At 52.9% G+C, this 20,645-nt stretch overlaps 1 protein-coding gene across 1 annotated transcript; it reads right to left on the reverse strand.

The window, feature by feature from the left end:
* Nucleotides 1-1,492: 1,492 nt before the first annotated feature.
* Nucleotides 1,493-19,195, reverse strand: ISM2 (isthmin 2). The gene is made up of 6 exons (XM_066186907.1): nt 19,055-19,195; nt 4,884-5,144; nt 4,003-4,375; nt 3,059-3,199; nt 2,472-2,549; nt 1,493-2,011 (listed from the first exon to the last, which is right to left on the reverse strand). The coding sequence occupies exons 1-6, from the start codon at nt 19,193-19,195 to the stop codon at nt 1,494-1,496; spliced, it is 1,512 nt and encodes a 503-aa protein (XP_066043004.1). The 3' UTR covers nt 1,493.
* Nucleotides 19,196-20,645: the final 1,450 nt, after the last annotated feature.

Below are 20,645 nucleotides of genomic sequence, written 5' to 3' on the forward strand. Positions count from 1 at the left end.
GTTTTTTGGTTCTACAGTGCCCTGTAGAAGTACACGGAGTAGCTAGCAGCCTTGTGTGAAACTTCTAGTGTAGAAATGACTCCATTTTTCTTTATGTGTGCTTGACTTTTATTTCCCCTGATGCATAAAATTTGTTAAATAAAAGCTATAATTTTTCTGCCAGTTCAGCAACTGAAAGTCCAGGGACAAAGGTGCTCAGCCTAGTTTCTCTGCAGAAAAGCTTCAAAATTATGCTGGGAGACACTGCCATGGACCTATGAAAAGCTGAATAAAGCCCAGGCAAGGTCAAAGTGCCAACAGAGAGCATCATGATCCCTGATCTGTGGACACCAGGTATTGAGATCATTAGCATGTGTGTGTCTTCCTCCTCTGGAGCCACACTTGTGAGCCTGGCCTGGAAGTGAGCCTGAAGGGTCTGTGGCTCAGTTTGTCTGGGTTGCCTCCAGGTGGGGACCTGGGCAGACACAGAATGGAGCAGCTGGGGACATGGGCAGACTCAGCATGGAGCAGGGCCTAGCTTGGCTGAGTGCTTTTTGCTCCTCACCAGCAATGGCATGAGCAGTGGTCAAGGTGCCTCCTGCCCCTGGCAGGGCTGTGAGTGGGAAACACAGGACTTTCTTCTGGGCTGTGTCACAGATGCTCCTGAGATCCTCTGGAGACTGCCAACGGGCCACGGTCTGGCAGAGGGCTAGTGCTGTGACTACACAGATGGTACCATCCTGTTTTCCCAAGCACCAAGGCAAAGGAGCTGAAACGCATGAGTGGTGTGTCCCCATGCTGACCTCCTCTGAGGTCCACCTATGTGTAGCTTTGGCAGCCAAAACTCTGGTGACTAGGCAACCTTGCCAAGGAAGTCCAGGCAGCCAGTCTCCTCCTGCCCCACAGCCCCCTCCCCCAGACCTACAGACCCTGATAAGTCCTTCCCTGCTCCTCCCCAACCATGCATGCACAAGGATGGGGGAGGCCCTGCTCTGTATGTGTGGCTGGAACAGCCCTGCACTGTCTAGGAAGACCTACCCCCAGTTTCAGACATAAACCAGTGTGTGCCTGGGCAGGTGTACAGACAAGAGCAGGCAGCCATGCCTGCAGCAGCTCCTCTGATGTGGTGTGAAGCCAGCAGGAGATGAGCCCACTTCACCCTGTGCTCGGCTTTCAGGCTGTGTTGAAAGGTCACAGAGAATAAAAGCAGACAAGAGCAGCCCCTTTTTCCCTTTACACCTCCCAGCCCCTGCTGCTCTCCACATGCCAGGCCAAGAGCCCTGAACTGCAGGACTGCCATGGGTGGCATGGCAGGGACTGCACCACAATAACCTCCAGCACCCTCAGAAATAGGAGTGGGGCTGAGACATCCCTCTGGGGGGACGAGACAGACGGCACATCCTCCCCGTTTTGCCTGGCACCACTGAGGAGCCCATGAGCAGGGTCAGGGCTGGCCAGGCTGCGCAGGGGTGCAAGCCAGTGGTGGTCGTGGCACCTTTTGAGAGTGGCTGTGGCTAGTACTCCTTGGCCTCCTGCAGCTGGGACAGGTACTCCTCCTCTGTGGGGTTGTCAGCACACCGATGCCCATTGTTGGGGGGCCGGACGGCGTGATACCGGCTCCAGTCACCCTTGCACAGGATCCAGGGCAGCATGTCCACCTTGTAGTGCAGCTCTGGAGAGAATTCGGTGCTGATGAGGTTGGGGACACCTGCCCCCTTGCCGCGGGTGATGAGGCGGGTGTGCTCATCATAGCAGCAGTGCTGGGCAGCCAGGGTGGTGCTGTCAAGGGAGAGCATGGAGCGCAGGCAGAAGCGTGCCGTGGGCTTGTAGATGTCCAGGCGCTCCTTGGGGCCGCTGGCATCCCGCCATCGGAAGCTCTTGCCCTGCTGCTCATCACGCAGGTTGACGGCACTGTAGACGGCCTCCAGTGGGTAGGAGCAGGGGCAGCTGGGCAGGTCCGTCAGCACCTTGCTCAGGTACTTGGTGAGGAAGTCACTCTTGCAGTTCAGCCACTTCTCACAGCTGTCCACTTCTGGGGAGACAGCACCAAAAGGGTGAGGGCATGCACACTCTGCACTCAGCTGCCGTTTGCCTAAAGCCATGCCAACACCACCAGTTGAGCCTGCAACCACCAGGCAGGAGCAACCAGGCTCTTGGGATGAGCTGGAGCCAGGCTCCACCCCCAAGGCAGTGACAGAGGGAAGGGGTTTCGTACTGGGGCAAAAGCTGGGAACGTTCCCTCACAGGAGAGCGCACGTGGCAGGCTGGCCTCAGCCAATGAACCCTAAAGCAGGACTGTGTTGTACCAGGGCTGTGGGAGTAACAGGGTTTCCCAGCATGACCACTGAAGCCTGTACATGGCAATGGTTTAGGTGACTTAGGTCTGGACACCAGACACAGGACCCCTTCGCTGAGCCCTCCCCACCAGCCAGCTATGACCCTCCCAAGGTCTGTCACTGAAGCCCCCAGTGCAAAGAGAGGCAGAGGCTGACCTGAGTTGAACAGCTCTGTGGTGTTGTCATTTTTGAAAGGCGTCTCCTCTGTGGGGAAGACCATTTCTCCTTCTGCTCCTTGAGACAGAAAAAAAACAAAACAAAGAGCCCAGTTGAAGATCAGGAGGAACTGTGGATTTTTCCCTCTGTATGTGCACCAGACACCATCCATCCCCCAGCCCCTCTCCTGCCACTTCTTTGGTAACATGGGCCTGTGTTTGGAAGGAAGGGCCGGCAGCAAGACCGGCCCAACAGAGGCTGTTAGGTATGTAAATCCCAGTGGATAGAGCTGGATCTCAATATGCCTCAGGTGAGGATTTCAAGCTCCCAATGTGAGAGAGGTGCAAGAAGTCACAGACCACACTTGATGCCAGTTCTACCACCCCTGGGCCCCACACAGCTGCCTGGGGAGTCATGAAGCCAAATCATAGCTTCTTTGTGGAAACAAAGCCCCACGGTCATTAGCCCTGATCACATTAAACATAACTAATTCTTGAAGCACGAGCAATGCCCAGCCTGCAGCAGTGGGGGACAAGCCCACATCCAAGTCAGACAGTGCCCAAGGACTGATATGGCCAGGGGCTCACCAGGGCAGTGTGTCAGATCGCAGGTCCTCGACTCTGTCGCTGTGCAGGCATAGCCACAGGACCGGGTCCTCTTCTGGTTGCCACTGCCACAGGTGATGCTGCAAGGGGACCATGGGCTCCACTCCTCCTCATCTTCATAGTCTGTGCACGGCAGGGAAGAGGCAGAGAGTGATGGACCTCAGCAAAGCTTTAGCAGGAGGGGAGACAACAGCCACCTGGGACCTCCCTCAGCTCTGTCTCCATCCCTGAACAACGACAGTGCTGCCTGGGGCACGGAGGTGCCCAGCCACGCAATGCCAAGGGCCAACCCCATCCTCACTGCCAGCCCCACAGAAGCAGCCCTGAGCAACGGCTCTGATTCTCACAGCTTTACCCCCAGTCATACCAACACGAACAGGTACCTCTGCCCACCCCCGCAGGACCATGACGCACACTGACCATGAAGCTGAACATCAAGTATTAGCAAAGGTTGGCTGGTTTTGGGGCCATGGCCAGGAAGCTGCAGGAGGGAGCTGCTGTGGTGCCCTGGTCCATCTGCCCACTAGAATCTGCCGTCTAGCTCTCTGCACCTCCTCTTTTGGGGGGAGCACCCAGGTCTGTGGAAAAGGCTTCCGGCACTGACGCCACTACAGGATCTGAGTTAATGGCAGCAGCACTTGTCATTAAACATTTACATTGTATGTCTCATCTGAGCATGCCTTTGCTAGAGCCCATGCTCCAGTGTGATTACATGCAAGGACAATTCCCACCAGGACATTGGCATGTCTGACTGCTGGCAGCCCCAGCTGAGTGTGCTGGTCTTGCTCCTTGGCATGCTTGCTTATTTTGTAAGCAGGAGCTGAGCACCAGTGTGCTGTGATTCCCGGTGCAGGGCTGCAGGCCAGGCAGGAGAGGGGAGGGCATTGCTGGTCTGCAGGGCAGCTGCAGGTGCCAAGAGAACTCACCATAATTATATTTTTCCTTAAAGATCCAGTTCTTCTGCCCGGGCCATCGCTGGTCCCAGTTACCGCCTACTCCACTAAGCATGGACTCCTCCTCCTCATACTCTGTTGTGTAATCTTCCTCTTCATCATCATCCTCTTCTTTTTCCTCCCTGTCCCCTACATCCAGGTTGTCATCCTCTTCCTCCTCTTCCTCCTCCTCTTCATCTTCCTCCTCCTCCCCCTCAGCAGGGTCAGTGTATTCCCAGAAGAGGGGCCAGAAAAGGTCCTTGTGAGACAACCACTCAGAGGATGTCAGAGACCAGTCATTGCTTGTCTCCTTCAACAAGTCCATCTCCATCTCAGCCTGAGGATCATCCACCACTTCAATGGTCACCTGGTGGGCAGATATGAGGCAAGGCAGTGAGCTGGGGCACAGCCCTTGGACGGACCTTACCAGACCATGCACTGGTTCCCAGCCCAAGAGGCCAGAGACACTCAGGACTGCAGGACTCTATGAAGAGTGCAAATGGTCTCTCCTCATCCAGAGGGACTGAGCAGGGATGGAGTGGGAAGCACAGGGTGGCTGGTGGTCACCCACAGGGGCCAACTCCACCCTTAGAAATTGAAAAATCACCCACGTTAGGAGGGTTTTTTTACTCCTGCTCTGTGAAGAGGGGCTGGGGGGGGGCAGGAGAAAGGCTGTGAGCAAATTCCTCAGTTGAGGATCTTCTCTATGCCAGCTATCTGCAGCTGGTAGTCACCAAGAAAACAGATGACAGCAGACACACAGACCCTGCTCATGAGATCTTTTCTCTTAAGGAACCAAATGAAGCTGGAGAGCACCACTTTCACCATGGGGCTCACCCTCATCCCCCTGCAGCCTTCCCAAACCCACTCCCCACCTGGATGTTGGGGTTCTGGGCACTCAGGTCCACATTGGCCAGCCCTGGCAAGTTCTGCAGGTCCAGCATGAAGGGCAGGCTCTCCTCCTGTCCAGCAGCACTGGGCTGGGGCAGCGCTGGGCTCCTGGCAGCCTGCTGAGCCAACCCTCTGCGCCTGTGGCGCCGCGGGCTGGCCTGCCCCCCGCGCCTCAGCCCCCGCGCCTTGCCCGAGGGCGGCAGCTCCTCGTCCCCTGCTGAACGGGGGCTGGATGACGCTGAGACCTGGAGAGGGGAGAGTCAGAGAGAACATCTCTTGAGGGTGGCGGTGCAGGGCAGGGAGCAAACCACTACCCAACAAAGATGGGTCTGGTCTCCTGCCCCAAACAGTTCCTCCATCCCACCTTATTGCAGCATGAGGATAGCAATTAACATGTTAATCAATCAAGTTAATACCAAGTGCCCTGTGCTGTGCCAGTGCTGCTGCACTTGAACCTACAGGTCTATTCAGACTGGTACTTCCCAACCCCATGACCATCACCTCTGCACCCCTCTGCTGTCCCATTGCCCATCTCACCTGGCTTTCCACATCTCACTCTCTCTTTTTTAGCTATTTCTCAGTCCCTGGAATGGGTTGACAGCAAGGGTTGCTTCTGGTCACAGAGTTACCACAGGTCATGTTTAATCATTTTATATATTTATATGAAAATTTTACAACCAAGGCTTTATGACAAAGAGGAAAACCTCACCCAAATAAATTGTTCTGTAGTACTGGTATTAGGGCAGACAACTTCAAGCAACACAGGTTTAATTGAAACTTCTGATGGTGCCCAAAGGCTACCGCAAAGACAGAATGAAACTGCTGGCATTTATAACCCAGCTACCTTTAGCTCTTTGGGAAAGGGAAGATGCCCAGCCAAACAAGTCAACAAAACTCACTTGTGAGTGCTGCCAATGGCTCTAAGTGCTGCTGCCCCTCCCAGGGCCACATGGCTAGCCCTCCAGTCCCAGGAGGAGCAGCGGTAGCAGACAGGGAGCCTTGCCTGAGGGGCAGCACCAGCCATCGGGGGGCCAGGGAGGTGGCCAGCAAATGCTGCGCTTGCACCGAGTTCCCACGTTCCTCGTCCCGCCCTCGGTGCGCACTGGCACGAAAGAGCGTGACTCCAGGGGCCAGCAGGCTCCAGTGTGCCCAAGAAACCCGAGATGGGAACAACTGGCAAAGCCCCCCCGGAGGCACGGGCGTCCTTGGGAAGGTCTGCAGGGCCCCGCAGCTCCAGGCTGAGAGCAGAGGTGCCCGAACTCCCAGCATCTCCGCCAGTGTCTGCCTATTTCTGGCTGCCCAGCTGAAACCCCCTTTTGTTCCCAAGCTCTCACCCTTCGCGTCAGCCCAGTCGAGAGCCGTGGGATTAACGAAGAGCATGGAGTGCCCCCTCCCCACGGCGCCGGGCGGGGGGGACGCAGAGAGGCATTTCTACCTGCAATTAGAGCCAGATGGTTTGGGGAAGGACTCCCCTCCCTTTCATCCTGATCACTGGAGCACTTCAAAGGCAGCTGGAGCCTAGCCAGACTCTCATGAGCGCACACAGCCCGTCCCCAGCCCTGTCCCTGTACATCAAAGCCCACGATCCTTCCATCCCAGGGGGAGGGAAAAGAGCAGCAGGGACGCTGCTGGTCCCTTGGCTGCTGCCCAGAGCAGGCTGATCGCAGGGAAGGGCCGGTGACAGACTTCACCAGATGGGCCCGGAGGAGAGGGCTGCAGAGAGGACAGAACCTGGGCTCTCCAGAGAGAGCATTTGGGCCCTACCCCTCTCCCTGGCCTGGAGGACTCCTGTGGCACTGCTGGTAGCAAACCTGAGCAGAAAGACTCCCTGCATACACCTTCTCCTCCCAGCTACCTCTGTCCCCATGCAAACCACAATGGTTTTGAGAAGAATGCATGGGAATGATGCCTGGCTCTGTCTCAGCCTATTTCCCAGTGCCTTAGCCCCTTGCTAGGTCTCCTGTCATGTCCCAGGAGTCCTTGACAAGGAGCAAGGAGCCCAGGTGGAGCAAAAACTGCATGTTGGGCTGAGCAGGCAAACCTGGCTATGTCCCAGTGCTGCCTGCATAACACTGCTTGCTGATGTTGGGTTTGCTGCCAGCTGCACATGCCCGACAAAAGCCCTGCACAGGAGACTGACAACAGTCCTACAAGGCTGGCGTTCCTGCCTAATTTGCCAAGAGCTTTTTGGGCCGGGTAAGCTCATTTCACACACAACCCAAATTTAATACACATGGAAAGTGAGGTCTCCTCTAGCAACAAGATCTGAGCTCACCCAAGGACACCAGAGCAAGCAAGCCAGGAACAGACTCAAAGTCTCCAAATTTACACTCAGTGCCTAATTCAGATTTTACGCCCAAACAAGCTCAAGAAATTCAGAGTACTGTTCCCACAGGGAAAATATAAAACTGCTCCAGGGGGACTGGCTGCAAGAGTGTTGCAGGGCAAACAGAACTCCCTCAGCTCCCAGATACTCTGGAGGCATAAGCACAAGGGTGGCTACCCCGGATGGCCAGGAGCCCTTCAGCAATGGTCACTACAATGTACCACCCAACTCTTCCCTCCTGTTGCCATCTGTCTTGCTCTGAAGCTTTGCAGGGTTAAAATCTGTCCCTGCATCAGATGTAAGGCTCAGTGCCCTGCCCCAGGCAATCAATCCATGGATTGAACAAGCTCTTAGAAGGCCCAGTGCTCCCTCCAGGTCAGAGGGTCCATGGCATCAGATGTGTCTTCTCCAAGTCATCAAGGGTCCCCTGACAGCCACAAAAGCAGCTGCCCTTGAGGTTTGCACCCCTGCTGCGTGACACCCACCATCTCCTCTGCACTGTCCAAGGAGCAGCTGGATAAAGCCATCAAGCCTGGAGCTAGGCCACTGCAGTGGGCTAAGGGAAGAGAAGACTTTGCTTGTCCAGAGGGAACACTCTATTCCCCTGCTCTCTATAGAGCACAAGAAAAAGTCTGCAAACCACTGGACAGCTGATCAGCAGCAGCTCCCTTCTCCTTCCACCACCATGGAAGCAGAGTGCGGTGCTGGGAAGCCATCAATGGCTTGCAGATGAGATCCAGCCTTCTCCTGTGACCAGCCAGCGCCAAGCAAAGGAAAAAGCTGAACAAGGAATTGCTACAGCTGCTTGTGTTTACACTTGGCATATCCTACCTGTCTGGGAATTAGGATTCCCAGGGTAGGAACCTGAGAGAAACTCTGGGGCAGCACTCCGGAAACAACATGGACTTTCCATTTGTGAAGATCATGTTTTAACTGAAGGCTACAAGCAGGATCACACCTGCCTACCTACCAGCCCAGGAGCCCTTCCCACATAGTCCAGGCTGTCCCACATGTAGGACTGATCACTGAAACACCTTGAGGCACAAGCTTGGAAGAGATGCTTGGAAGAGGAAGTAACTCATTAGAAATTCACCCCAGTGTCATGCCCACTTTGTACATAACACGGGCAACAAGGTATGTGGAAAAGGTGTGGGAAAAAGCCACACACCATTGCTCTAGAGATTAAAGGCTGACATTTTTCCATTTCTAGTCCATACACCTCTATTAGAATTGCTCAAATATCTGGAGATGATGAAGAGAGCAGCCACAAAAACATTTCAAGGGATGGAAAGACTTTTCCAGTGAAAGACTTGTACAATTAAATTTGTTTGTCTTGCTGAAAAAGGAAAGCAGTGACTCAGTTTTCCAGTTCTTTAAGGCAGTAATCCATCAGGCACCAGAGACTCTATAATCCAGAACAGAAACACATGATAGGAAGCAATGTGCCCAAGTCAAAGCCAAACAAATTTAACTGAGAAATAAGAATTGTGCTTTTAATGCCATAGGTAATTAACCACAGGAACAATTAACAAGAAAAGTGACAATTTCTCTTGTGGAGACTGTCAAAACCCGCATCACTGGGCTCAACACATGAATACTGCAACTGCACTTGGGATGACATTCAAGGCTCTAGTAATTTCTTCTGCTCTAGAAATTTGTGATTTTGCTAGAAATGTTTGTAAGGCTTTGAACTAAATCTGGGTTAAGGAAGCAAATGACCAATGTTCATGTGCTGCAGCTCTTACCATTAGAGACATGACATTTCAGATCCTACAGAAGCTCAAAACCTGAAAACATCATCAGACTAGTTCTTGTGCTGTACTGCACTTTGGCAACGAGGGACACCACCCCACTGCCACTTACACAACCACAGGTACTTGTCCCTCCAGCAAGTTCCTCAGCACCTCTGTTGGTGTTGGAAGTTGCCAGAGCACCGAACAGCAGTGCCCTTTGTAACTACACACACTGCTGAGCAGAGCTACCCCTCATCATGGGGTTAAACCAATCCAAGTACATCTGGGAGAACTCCCCTGGCAGTGAAGCACTGCTAGAGCTTGTGCATCAGCAGCCAGTGGGGCAAGCAAGTCACCAGCACAGGACAAACTCAGAGGATGCAGCTTCTACCCACACCTATCCCAAGCCAATTATCGAGCACATAAACTCATTCAACTCGAACCAAAGAAACCTGTGCACACGGCAGGCAGATCAGAGGCAACATTCAGGCTGTGCTTTGGGCTTGTTAACACTGCAGTGAAGAAAATGACGTATTTACTAAAGGCTGGTATCACACTGAGCTATAATTATAAGGAATGGGGGCTTTTGTTGCTTAATCATTACTGCTTGTGTTAGGTTTCCTTTGAACAGTTTTACCATGCTGTATTGAAACAAGAAACCACCAGAAGAACTATTGATCTTTTCCTGAATAGACCTTCCTTTTCTTTCCCCCAAGCTCTCTCCAACATTATTTTAAAATTTGTCTGTTGCAAACTTGCCCACTTATGAATTAGTCAAGTACAATTTTTTTTTAAAACCATAAAACTTTTCTTTTTGTATTTACGCAAATGATTTATGCAAGGATCTGGAGAAAGTATTAAAAAAAAATAATCTTTGGATTGAAACTGGGCAGGAACAACTCCAAAGTAGGATTTAATATAAAGCCATACTAAAAAGCTATGGAAGTAGAGGAGGCTGGTTGGATGCATTAGAAGGAAGCCCAGCATGTCTGGGGTTAGCTCTAGGGCTGCAGTTTGCAGAAAGGCTCATGACAATTTTTGCTGGTGGGATGGGGAGAAAGGGAGGTTTTTCTAGTGATAACAGGTAACACTGTTGTCTCTTTAAAATAAAGTAAGGGTGAATAGCAGGGTAACCACCAGGAACAAATGCTGTGTGCCGTGATGCCTCCCTCCCAGAGTAAATGCTTTCTCCTCTATCCAGCACTGCTCAAAAAAAGGGCTTTTTTCCAGCCAGCTGAAACCACTGCAGCCTCCTGAGGCCTGTAGTTTGATCCTTCTGGATCATAACCCAGCCACCAGCACATAACCTGTCTACTGGCAGTCTTTCAGCCACACGGAAAATCCATGGGACGCACATTAGGCAAGTGACCTCTGCCACCCATCAGCTCATCACCCACTTAAGGGATTTCCCAGAGCCATGACAGAGCACAGGGTCTCCTAGAGGTGTCAAGAGCTGGCTGGGTACCTAGGAGATAACAGGGAAGGCAAACATGCCATTCAGTTCCTGTTACTGTCTGTAAGACCTTCTGAGCCACAATCTCAGACATCAGATCCAACACATTTAGATTTGCAGGCAGGTGGCTTAGCAGGAGCTATCACTCAGGATTTTAACATGTGAGCTCTGGAAGATCTGCCAGAGGTAATTTAAAGAAGTCAACACCTCCAGACGCCTCCCTCTTCTTGTGCCCTGGGTTACACTCCTGCCTGCAAAGGGGCGGTGGCATAGGTGAAAAGCAGAACTGAGACTTCCCAAATGCTGTACTACCCGGTCCACCTCAGGATCAACTTACATGGGTGTTGGGGGGGGAGTTATTGGTTTGTTTGTTTGCTTTTGTTGGTTTGTTCTTTTCTTTTAATAAAGACTCCCTTTAGGTTTTAGGAGAGTTCTGCAAGTGCTCATGGAACAGACCAGGCACTTGGTTATCATGCTTACATGGGCAGATCCTGTTTCTGACAGACCAGCAGGGGCCAGCAGCAAACAGTGGGCTGTGCAGATAATTATTATGTCCTCATAATTATAATTTTCCTGCAGTTATCAAAATACTTTAGATCATATGGTATCACTTTCTTTTCTAACTAGCTTCATTTCAACTCTCTTGGGTAGGGAGCTGCAGGAGGCAGCATCAAAGGCTTCCTCATGTTTCACATTTATTTTCATGTCTCACAGTTGCAACAACTGTAATCTCAAAACTCTTTCCAAGGTCGGTGACTCAGTTGCCCCTGAGGCAGATTCAGCCCTGGAGGAGAAGGCACCACAGCACAGAGAAGCAGCAGGACCATGATGAGCAAGGACACAGCATAGCTGACTTTGTGTAAGACCAAAAATGAGGAGGATGTCCAGGCTACAGAGAATGCTCCTCACCGTGCATCCCACTGGCACAGCCCAGCTCCTCGCACCACAATCACTTTCCTGCGTGTGTGCTCATGAGTAAATTGCCCATGGCATCCTCACTCCCCTGATCACTTGTGACACAAGGAGGAAAAGCAGCAGCTGCATGGCCTTTCACCTCACCATGCCAAGTTGTTGCCCTTCTCATGCAGATCATGGTTGTTCCACTGGCAGATGTTTCTCTACCATGAACATCTTCTCCCTCTTTAACACTGAGAAAAATTTCTTTGTCTGCAAAATTCCCATTTTGCAGACAAAGAAAATGGCATGCTCCTCAGGCAGCCTGCGGCAAGGCCAGGCATACATGCAGGTCTCCCACATCATGCTTGGAGAAGACTCTCGAGATGGTTCACCACAGCTCAGTTTCTTCTTCTCCACCTGCCCCGAAGGGGAAACTGGTCTGCTTTCTACATAGATGAACCACACAAGCCTTGTAGTGGAGAAGCTGGAGCACATCCTTGGCACCACTGATTCGTCCCAGCACAGCAGATGGGGCTGTCCTTGCACCAGGGACTCTGCCCAAGTGCACAGACCCCAAGGGCCAATTCTTGATGGGTGGTGCCTGCTGCAAGGACACAAGCTGGTGGCAAGGCACCCGTTACTTGAAGACCCTGAGACTTCTGCTAAGTCATGGGTATGGGAGCAAGGCCCCCACAAAGACTGCATGGAGAGGTCCGCCAGAGAGATGAACAGGCACACACCCACATCCTCTGGTGCTCTCTGGCAAACGCCCCTGCTAGGGCACATGGTTTCTGTTAACATAGTTGAGCAGTAATACACATGAGCTCCCAATGCATCAGAGGGAGTCGCTGCTAACTTGTTCCAGCTCTAAACCCCATGTGCTTCAGTAACCATTAACTTGTTCCAGCTAATGATCTGCATTTGCTAGTCTGCACACTGTAACTCTCCCACTGCTCCAGCTGCTGCTTCCTTGCCTGCCATAGCCCTGGCAAAACTGCAAAAGGAAGTAAACCTCAAATACCACAAAGCAGGTGTAGAAACTGACAGGACCAGATCAACACCAGCCTCCCCCTGCCGGCAAGAAGAGGTGGGGGAGAGAATCACAGGCAGGACGGAGTGCAGGGGACACCTGCTCCCCTTGTCCCACGAAGGGTGCACAGACTGCCCCTCCATGCAAGCAGTGGAACAAGGAATGCAGCCAACAAAACAAATTCAAATCCATCAGGGATCCCTTCAACAACAGACAAAATGGGCACCTGAGTCAGAATTGGAGTATCTCCATGCCCTGCGCAGGAAGATTCAGGAAGGGATGCTGCATCTCATCCTCCTGAAGGGGCAAAGCTGGGATGACTCTGAGCCAGCAGCCCCTGCCCCCGGTGCTTGGCTGCAGCTCCCCAGCCTGGGGTCAAGCTCGACTCCCGCCCCCAGCCAGCTTTGATTTTAAGGAGCCAGCAGCCTTAGCATGTAACAAAACCACACTGTCTCCAGAGGAGAAGGTGTTGGGAACTGCATACATGAGGACATCTGTACAACACCTTGTCTCTATGGAGGTGCTCATGGTACGGCACAGTGCAGCTAGAATTCCCTGTGATTTTGGCTGCTGTGGGAATGGCTGCAGGTGGAGGGGAGGGCAGGGAGGACAGCAGGAGGGAGTGCCAAAGTGTTAAGGAAGAGAAGACATCCCAGGGAGGCAAAGAGGTGTCGATTTTGCACATGAGGCACCTCCAGGCCATCCAGCAAACACTGTCTCCTCAGCCAGCAGGTACCTGGGGGCTCAGCTGCTGGGAAAGAGCCAGGGCTGCCTTGCTCACCCTAGGCTAGGGCTGCCAAGGCTGAGATGGAAGGCGGCTCACCTGAAGGGCACTGTACCCATGCCATGTGCCAGCCTCCTACTGAACCTTGTGTGGTAGTGGCTCTCTTGGTTTGGGACATGTTCCCGCACCTGCCTTGCAGCCCAAGTCCTGAGTGATAGAACAGCCTGAGAGACCAGGCCAACCACGGTTCCTAATCCAAGATAAATCCACACCTCACCACCTCTTCCTTGCATGCATGGATGTTTCCTGGCTATCTGCAGCCAGGTCTCTACCCTGTGCCTGTCTTGTGGTGCCAGGGGACAGCAGAAGGCAACAATTTACTGCATTTTGTTCTCTTTGAAGTTGTATCCTTGCCCTGGAGACTAAACCAACCTGAACCTCAAGAGGCATTGGTGCCCTTCATGCCAGGGCCACCTAGGACTCAGAGGCACCATATTTTTGGTGTCTTCATCTCTTAAGTACTGAGATGAAAGTATATCTCAAACAGCTTCTCAGATAAGTCCCCAGAGTCCCTACACAGAAGGAACATGGAGAAACTGAATTGCTTGGAAACAACACCATGCAGGCTGACTTTTACAGCTGACCACATAAAAGCATCAGGCTGCCCAGTAAAGGTTCCTTGCAAAAACATTTTACCAAAACAAACAAAAATAGTCCTTACACTGCACTTTTGCAAGCTTCTGTCTGAAACAAATCTGATTTAACACTGAAATACGCTGCAATCTCTTCCTTGCTCCAGTATATTATGCAAAACCTGAGCCTCTGGCTAAAAAGATTTACTTTGAAGGAGCTGGACAGCACAGGTACACCTTGCTGCCTGTCTGCAGCTCAGATTGTCCTCAGGCTTCCCTAAGGGAAGTATCAGGCTTCTTGTTTTGAGGATTATTCTGAGAGGAAGAGCACTTCCTGCTACTGTGGACCAGTTTGCACTCCCTACCCCTAAGACACTGACAAGAGGAAAGCAGGAATTTCTCTCCAACACCCTCCCTCTATCACCCGACTGGGAAGGACCATGGCTGGAGGCAGGATGAGTCCCCCCAGCTTGACTGTCTTTGAGGAAAGGGTCTGCACGAGTTGGACAATTTTGGGAACCCAGAGAGAGTCCAGGGCAGTACCCTGTGGGGCGATTTATGCCTAATCTCTTCCCCTTACATGTGCCTTTTACAGGAACCCCTTTGATTGTAACAATGGGAACGCAGCAGACCTATTTGTGCAGTGAAAATGGAAGAAGCCCCCTTGTTGGGCAGCTTCCCTACACCCGGCTCTCCTTTGTTTCTGCTGCTGTCTCAGCCCCAGGGTGGGAGGGTTTTCAACTGTGTTGACTAAGATAATTTGGCACTTCTCAAAAGGGAATTTGCTACAAAGGGCGAAGTACCTCCCTGCACACAAAGAGCCCCTTTCAGAGCGGAAGGATGCTTCAGTGAACGTTTTGTACCCACAAATCCGACCTCCGCCAAGGACAAAGCCAGGGACAAGAACGCTTAATTGCTGAAGAAATGAAAAGGTAAAAAGCACATCCTCAGGCAAAATGACTCTGCTACTGACACAGCCCGCAGTGGCGGCGGGGATCTGGCTGTGCAGGCAGCCAGCACCGACCCAGCCGCCCGCTCGTACCGCAGCTGGGCTCTCCCGAGGAGGCGGCAGCCCGGCAAGGTGCTCCCCGCAGGGCAGGCATGGGTGACACAAGATCCACAGCAGGGCGAGACGGCGAAGGGGAAACTGAGACGTTCTTCTTAGCCAGAGCCCTAGAGGAGTAAAGATGGAGCAAGGGAGTTGTGGGGGGTTGTGGGGGAGGCATAGGGCAGGCTCCCGCTGACCTCTGTGCCTGTGCAGCCCATCACCCCCGTGGTCTCCCCAAACCGATGTGTCTAGGCTACATTAAGGTCCCAAACTATATGGCTACCCCGACTTACAGCCTCCTGACGAACTCTACTCAAGTCCAGCTGATAGTTCTTTCCCTTTAACACTTTTTAAATCCAATACAGTCACACCATGTCACCTTGGAGCTCCTTCACTCCCGGTCTACTGGTATCTCCGGCCAGGCATCACATCACTGCTATACATTTAATTCTTAAATGGTTTTTAATCAGGTGTAGACCTTCAGTACTTCAAGCAGTTTCCCATTGCTTTTCTCACTGGCTGGTTTAACCAGTAAATAATGTGTAGTGTTGTTACTTGTTTCCTTATTTCTCAGGGGCCAGGAGCCAGTCATATCAGGTGCTGCACAAACCCACTGATTTGCTGCCAACTCACCCTCTATGCTATGCTTGATATTTCTTTTGTTGCCTTCCATTTTCTCTTATCGCAGATGCCAGATTTGCTTTGCTCACAGCCTCAGACCAGGGGAAATCCAACAGCAAGTTCCAGCCTGGATCTGCCCCCAGTCCCAGCCCTGCAGTAACACCCTGGGTGCTTGGGTGAGTTTGCTGACGTTGCTCTGGGGCTCCTCTCTCAAGAATGGTTCCTTCCTGCAAAGGAACACCCGCCAAGCCCACCAGAGCTGGACTGGGTGGCCCGGACCCTCCATAAAATACTGCTGTGGCTTGCTCTGCCTCACCCTGTCAGCGCCGGGATGCTCCAACACTCCCCTGACTATTCCCGCCAGTACGGTTATTCCTATGCACAACTATTGAAACTCTTGTGTCAGTTCACACAGATTCAATCACTCCTAACGTTTACATTTGTAGCATGTTAGTACTGTGGCTGTTTTCTGTTTACCAGAACAGCACCTTAACTGATTGGTATCAGCTGGAAAGAATCCAAATATCTATTAACAATGTTCAGAGCCAATATTTTGAAATCCAATGAGTTTATCAAAACATATTTTTCATTTATACCTCTTGACATCATAAATAAATAAACAAACCATTAAGTGATGTGGTGAGCTGTACCTTGTCTCTGCAAGGGACACAAGCTTTTCCAAATGGTGTTACCCAAATCTGAAGAGACACTTACTGGTCAGTGCTCCATCCTGCCACATTTCTGCTCACATCAAAGTATGATGCATCCAACCTGCAAAAGTGCTTCTTAAACCCCTGCTGTACACCCGTCTGCTGTTTCTGAACACACCTGCCTTCCCAAACATCACCAACAAACCTCAAAATTAGCAGGTATCATCTCTTGTTAGACTCAAGTCACAGTTTGCAAAGAAAACTGCCTTTCAACTTTTTCATCCTGCCTTTTAAACTTCTAGTCAAATAGACTGAAGAAAAAGCAAAATATTCTCACTACGTCTGTTGTTTATGCAGAGCACAGTATAATTCAGGCAAAGCTTTGCTGACCAGTGCCATTGCTGAGATAATGTAAATGCATGTTCTTGCTCCTTTAGTTATGGCTGGAAATACTGGATCCTGACTGAGGTGCAGGACTTTAGACACACCAATAAGGCTAACAGCCAAAAATAAAGCATGTGTTCTCTCCATCCTTCCTACAATAATAAGACTTTCTATCTCAAAAATTTACTGAAAAAAACTTAATTTATTTTCCTAAACTATTTTAGTATAGAAGTGTAACTGTAAGGCTCAGCACAGATTACAAAAAAATCCATTCAATTCTAAACCAAGGAAAAATGTTTTCTTTAAACAAAGTTATTAAAATAAGTCCAAGTTACGTAACTGTTTAATGGTTTTGATTGTCTATCTGCTCTGCTCTGTCATCTCTATTTTTCTCCTCACAGCCCCCTTCATTCTACCCACATCTGTAGGGCATTACCCATAGTGTAACCAATACTCCAGCTGTGGCTGCCCTGCTGCCACAGAGACAGGACGTATCAGTGCTGCAACAGGAACCATCTGTGTGTATGACCCAAAATCACTCTGGATTTTTTTTAACCACCATGCTGCTGCGCTTGTGCTCTCTGCTTTAGTTCAAACAGCTGGGCATGACTGCTCTAAATTGGCCCCTACGTGCACCAGAAACAGAGGATTTCATCCCAAAACGCAGCTAGGAGACACATACCAATACCTACTGCTTCCTCCCTGTGCCCCCGTACTCTGAAGGATGCAGGGTGCACCAACAGACTGCCAGAGGAATCCATTTTCCAACTTCCTCCTTGCTTCTAACCTCCACCCTCAGACCTTTGCCTATACCCTCCTTGCATGTTTGTATTTCTGCAAGAAGCAAAGGTCCCGGGGACAGAGGCCGCGCTGTGTAAGTGCCGTGTGTGATCTTTGGCTGGCCGCACAACGCTCCCCATTCACAGCCATTCACACACCGCGACTGACAGCAGCTCGCATGCTCTCCCATGGATTTTAGATGTCAGATAAAAAGGAGCCTGAGACTGCTCTGCAGGCTCCCGTGGTGAGGGCATGCACAACTTCCTAACAGACAGCTTGTCCCTATCCTTGGTCCCTGCCACAGGGCTGCAATACCTTCTTGGATTTCAAGTGTAAATCCCTACTCCTTCTGCAGCTGGAGCCTGAGGTCACTCTGCCTGACATTTGTCTGACAATTCAACCAGCATCTACGACTATGTTTGAAGTTTCACTAGCAAAGTACAACACCAATATGGTATTACCAGTACTACAGCACACCATCTCCAGCAATTCACTTTGCATCTGCTCAGTCCACACTTCACCCAAAACTATCACCAGGCTTGGCTAGTGGTACTTGGCTGGATGCAGCCTGTGCCTTCTCTTGCCCCTTGGCCAAGCATTCCATGTGGCAGATTCCCTCCTCACAGTTGTGTCCATGCTGGAATGGAGTTTAGTGCATCTGATTGGAGCTGTCAGCATGACTCCCCCACAGATCAGACCCTGTTTTGGCATTAACTTACAATACGGGATACTCCCATCACTTGGCAGTGATGGGACCAAAGTCCTCCTCTCCCAGTCTGACAGGCACTGGAGATCAAATCTGCTGCGTATCGCCAGCGAGGACTGAGCTGCTCTTACCCTGTCCTGCTTAAACACCTCCTATCATCACTTATCTTAATCATGCCTTTCACCTACTTTTAGCAGCAGCATTATTTGAAAGAGCACTTTTTAAACACAGCCCTGCTGCCTGAATGACTTTTCCTCCAGAGAACAATTTCAAGATGGAAAACAGCTTGTTTTAACCATCCAATAGTCTTCCTTACTACCCGCTCTCCCGGTAGTTTCTTCCCCATTCCATTCCTGTCATCCCCATCAGGTCCCACCAGTTGGTTCCCAGTCTGACCAGTCCCTCACTGCCTGCTGAAGTTTCCCCTTCCACAATCCGCGCTCGACAGCCAGCGCGGGCCAGGATCCGGCGCTCAGAGGAGCGAGAGGCGCAGGCCCGGGACATGCCTTCCTCCCGGCCGAGGGGCGCCCAAAGCCGCCTGCCCCGCGGGACACGGCCGGGATGAGAAGAGAGCATGGCTGCTCCGGAACCTGCCCCAGGGGCGTTTCGGCGGGGAGGGGAGGAGAGATGGTGGCTGAAATCTATCGTGTCTTAGGTTTCTGGTAGAGGAGATCTGGCTTTCCTGGCAGGGCACCAACTGCTAATTTGACTGCAGCCGGACCCCTCTCTGCCACCTGGGATGTTGGCCGCTGGAGTTAAGGGATATTCCTGGGCACTGTGTCACAGCATTGGTTCGGCCCCGAACTCGGAAAGCCTAAAGCATCCCCTTTCCTTCAGCCTCTGTGCAGTGCGAAGACCTGAGGCTTCCCGAGAATCCCGCGGGCCAGGAAAGGGCTCTGCCCCTCAGCGAGTGAGGAAGCGGTCGATAAGGGGGGGGGGGGATGCTGCTTCGCTCCGCTGCTGCTTCTATCCCCGCAGCTCTGGGCGGCCGGGCCGCGGGACACGTGTTGGATGCTGCTCCCGTCCGAGATGCACAACTAGCTCCTAGGGAGTCCCAGCGACCGCCCAGGTGGCCGGCTGCCACCCTCAGCTTTCCCGGGCACTAGTGGCTGAGGAAGAGCTCGCCCTAGCACCCTCCCGGCTTTCCGTATTTCCTCAAAGATCGCCCTACCTCCGCCAGCTTGGAGCTCCTCTCCTTCGGGGTATTGCTGCGCTGTTTCCCCCTCACGGGTAGCCCTCTCACCGCAGTCAGGAAAGTTGTCAGAAAGACGAATCCGAGGATGAGCACGACTTTCCCTCTAATCAGAGGCATCTCTCCCTTCCTCTCTCCCCACCTCGCACGTCCAGGGCAGGCGGTCTGGCAGCACGCCCGCCTTTAATGCTCCAAATCCTGTCCTCCGAGAGGAGCAGTAAAAATGTTTAAAAAAAACCCCCAAAACAAAATACCAAACAACTATATATATATATCTATATATGAATATATATAGATATATATATATCACCGGGGCCGGGAAGTGCGGTGCCCCGCGGGCGCGGGCAGGGGCCGGGGTAGGGTCTGCCGGCCCGGGCCACTCCGCTCCCTCTGATCGCTCTTGCAGTTTGCCGAGCACCTTCCGCTGTCGCGGCTCCCCCGGGGTCGCCTGCCGGTATTGGTGCTGAAGGGTAACTCTGAAAAGCTTCACAAATGTGTGCGGGGAGGGGGGGGGGGGAGGGAGAGAACTTCGGCTCCCCACCCCACTTCCTAATCCTTTCGGCAATCCGATTTCTTTTCCTCCTCTTTTCCTCCCCTCGCCGAGTCACTCCCCGGTGCTGCCGCGGCTCTGCAGGCAACGCCGGGCACCGGAGGGCGGACGGGAGGCCGCTCGGCGGGGAGAAGCTCCTGCTCGCATGAAGAGCGCTCCAGCTCCTCCCGGGCGACCGCCGCGGCTGCCGGCCCCGGGCACGGCCCCGCCGCGCCCCTGCCCCGCTCGGAGGCTGCCGGCACTGCCAGACCTCCCCCCTCTCCCTCCGGGCGCTGCCCCCTCCGGGGCGCCACCGCCCGCTCCGCTCCTCCCCTCCCGGGAGCTGCATGGCCGGGGCGGCCGCCGCCCCCTCTACCCGGCGGTGCCCGCGGGGCGCTGCCTCTGCGGCGGGGTCGGTCCGGCCCGGGGCTCTTTGTTCCGCGCCTCGGCGGCGCCGGCCCCGCACAAGCCCCGCGGCACGGGGCGCTTCCCGCCGGGGCAGCCCCGCCGCCGCAGCGCCCTCCCGGCGGGGCGGGGCGGCCGAGGGCCCCGGCGGCTCCGGCCCGGCCGCACGAGGCGGGGAGGATGGAGGCGCCCGCAACGGAGGGGCGGGAGCGGGGACGCGGCCGGGCAGGGGGCTCAGAGCCTCCCGCCGCGCCCCCGGGGAAATAAGCTCGCAAAAGCCGCCCCTTTTCTCCTTTCTCCGAGCGCCAGGGCAGGGGCCGCTCTGCGGGAGGGGGGGACGGGACCCCCCGCCCGGGGCCGGCCCGCGACAGGCAGAGAACGGGGCTCTGTGCTCCCCGCTGAAAGCCCTGGCTGTTGCCGAATTGCGGGAGAAAGTTTCTACCGCTCAAAAAAAGTCTATTCCATGATCTGCTCTCTTCTGCGCCGGCAGCATCTTATCCAGCCCTCAAAGCCTGTTGGAAACACGGGAGTTGCTGTTTACTTGGGGTGTAGAGAGCATCTTTTCCAGGATTTCCACAGGCATTCATGAGCCAATGAAGGAAATTAGGGAAAGGACTAAGGAAAAAATTATTAGGG

Source organism: Chamaea fasciata, unplaced genomic scaffold (assembly GCF_029207755.1).
Source record: "Chamaea fasciata isolate MVZ Bird 193981 ecotype frontalis unplaced genomic scaffold, bChaFas1.0.hap1 SCAF_7, whole genome shotgun sequence".
Taxonomy (NCBI): Eukaryota; Metazoa; Chordata; class Aves; order Passeriformes; family Sylviidae; genus Chamaea; species Chamaea fasciata.

What these genes read in the sequence shown, in the direction of transcription:
- ISM2 (XM_066186907.1), bottom strand. Translation starts at nt 19,195, where the DNA reads ATGCCTCTGATTAGAGGGAAAGTCGTGCTCATCCTCGGATTCGTCTTT. An exon ending in GGAGCTCCAAGCTGGCGGAG is followed by an intron (nt 5,145 to 19,054) that starts GTAGGGCGATCT and finishes TCCCCTCTCCAG; the next exon opens with GTCTCAGCGTCATCCAGCCC. An exon ending in CCCAGAACCCCAACATCCAG is followed by an intron (nt 4,376 to 4,883) that starts GTGGGGAGTGGG and finishes TCTGCCCACCAG; the next exon opens with GTGACCATTGAAGTGGTGGA.